The following is a 2,100-nucleotide window of genomic DNA, read 5'->3' as shown; positions in this document are numbered from 1 at the left end:
TGAAAAATTCCTCTTATTCTATGAATTAAGTTGAGTTTACTTTAAGTTGTAGTTGACACCCAGTCCGAGCGAGGTCAACTTATCTGCGCATGCTCATTTCAAATTTGTCATGGCAACCGGCTGCTACAGGGTTTCCATGGATTTTCCCAGGAGCTCCCTTCTAAAGTTTGGTTCAGCCATCTGGTCGCTCTGCTGGCGGGAACTTTCCCTGAGGATTCGTCCAAGAGAAGACTAAGGTACTGGTTTCCTGTCATCTCTGGCAATATTGCATTATTTGTAAGGTTTTAACAGGAGTTGGAAAGTAAAAAAATATATGCTGAAACCTGATTTGCTTTAAGCATAAGATTACTTGTTTACATTGCTGTTTTACATTGTGGAATAGTAAACCTGTTTTTGCCAAACTAAAAAATGTAAGTTATTACAGGGGTAATCTGAATTTTAAATAACTTTTTACAGATAATCTGAACTTAAAATAATAAGTTTTTACAGACTGGAAAGTTCCAGTAACTTGAATTAAAAAAAACTTAGTTGGCAGAACTTAATTAGTGTAGTTCTACAAAACTTAAAAAATTAAGTTGAAGCATTCAACTAAAAAATTCTGTGCAGCCGCTTGCCTTGAAATTTTGAGTTGAACTAACTTTTTCGTTTTTATATATATATATATATATATAACACACATTGACTGGTTAAAGAACAAATGTTCACATATGCATAAATAATGTAAAAAAAAACATGGTTTGAAAAAGTTGGAAGAAGTTTAGACAAACTTATAAGGACAAAAAGCATTTAGTTAGACACAACTTATATTTACCACTAACTACGATTATACAAAACAGTTTGACAATGACAAAAAGTTAATATAAAATAATTTTAAAAGACTAGATAACTTTACTCTCTTTTTGTAAATCACATATCAACAAATGTTCCTCTATAGATCATAACACTCATTATCAAAGAGCAATCCTTAAAAATACTGAGTCATAAGAATATACTATATATTATGAGATAATAATATAAAACTTTGTGTTTATCATATTATATAATTTGCATGTATCTCATCCAGTTTGATTTCACTTTAAATAGTTTTAATCTGAATAAATATGTTTTATCTAAAACCTGAAAGGTATTTTAAAATTAGTTTTGGTTTTTTAAGGGGTGACATGTCAGAGATTATTGTAATATTTTGTCTTTCATGAGATCCAAGGCGCCTCCTGTTCATTCTGACAGCAGCTGTCTGAACTGTGGTCTGATCCAAGATGGCCGTCTATATGACGTCTATGGATCCAACAGGAAGAAAGCCAAAGGCCTACTGTTGCCGTAGAGTTTGAGGCACTGGGTTGACCTCTGTGGACACTGGCCGTTGTAGCAGTAACCCAGACCCTTGTTACACGGCAGGCCGTTGACGGCGAACACATCCTCAGGACAGGTGGCGCTCTTCCCGTCGCAGTACTCTGCCAGGTCACAGTCATCCTGCTTGGGGCGGCACTCCCTGGACCGAGGCTGGATCTGTGAGGAGCAGATGGAATGACATCACCCAGAGGTCAAATCGCCCAATCAGGGAGAGCTTCTGTGTTTCACCTCTAGTTTTAATGTGTGAGTCGTTCCTAATCAGTTAAATGTTTTCCTTATCATGTCTTTATAACTTTAAATGGAGGATCAGTTCCTCCTAACATCACTGAGCAAAGGAGGGAAAAACCTGCAGCTAAAATATGATATAAAGAGTAAAAAAAAAACCTGCTCCATATCTTCATTTCCCACAAAAAGGACAAATTAATTCTCCTTTTACAGAATTTGATGCTCAGAGTGAAACCAGGAGGAGCCCAGTAGGGGGCGGTGGTGCTCCAGGCAGGCCTGGCATTGAGTGAAGATTGGCTCACCTGACAGTCAGCACAGCATTCTCCCTCCGCACACTGGGAGCCTGCTGACAGCGTGCATGTGGTGGCGTTGCAGCAGGGGTTGGTGCACTCCTGTAAAGACAGCGATGGGGTTAAATTAGCCGCTCCGTCTCAAACCTCTTCCTTCCTGTCTGCATCCAGAAACAGCAGTTATGCATTTTGCAAAGTTTTCAGCTTTTAAGACAAATGAGTTGGTTTAAGATCC

The 2,100-nt window shown here is 38.2% G+C and overlaps 1 protein-coding gene across 1 annotated transcript in view; it reads right to left on the bottom strand.

Moving 5' to 3' along the window:
* The window catches only part of LOC107104346 (zinc metalloproteinase-disintegrin-like 8), a 32,675-nt gene that overhangs the window by 7,603 nt on the left and 22,972 nt on the right, over positions 1–2,100 (bottom strand). Inside the window, exons 12-13 of the mRNA XM_015404336.1 lie at positions 1,878–1,967; positions 1,289–1,506 (exon numbers count right to left, since the gene is read on the bottom strand). Of these exons, the coding sequence (XP_015259822.1) occupies positions 1,289–1,506; positions 1,878–1,967 (308 nt within the window). The remainder of the gene's footprint in view (positions 1–1,288; positions 1,507–1,877; positions 1,968–2,100) is intronic.

The sequence above is a fragment of the Cyprinodon variegatus genome, unplaced genomic scaffold (assembly GCF_000732505.1).
Source record: "Cyprinodon variegatus isolate N-32 unplaced genomic scaffold, C_variegatus-1.0 Scaffold1704, whole genome shotgun sequence".
Taxonomy (NCBI): domain Eukaryota; kingdom Metazoa; phylum Chordata; class Actinopteri; order Cyprinodontiformes; family Cyprinodontidae; genus Cyprinodon; species Cyprinodon variegatus.
Note: the sequence above shows the minus strand (reverse complement) of the source record. Positions and strands in the feature narration are given on the sequence as shown.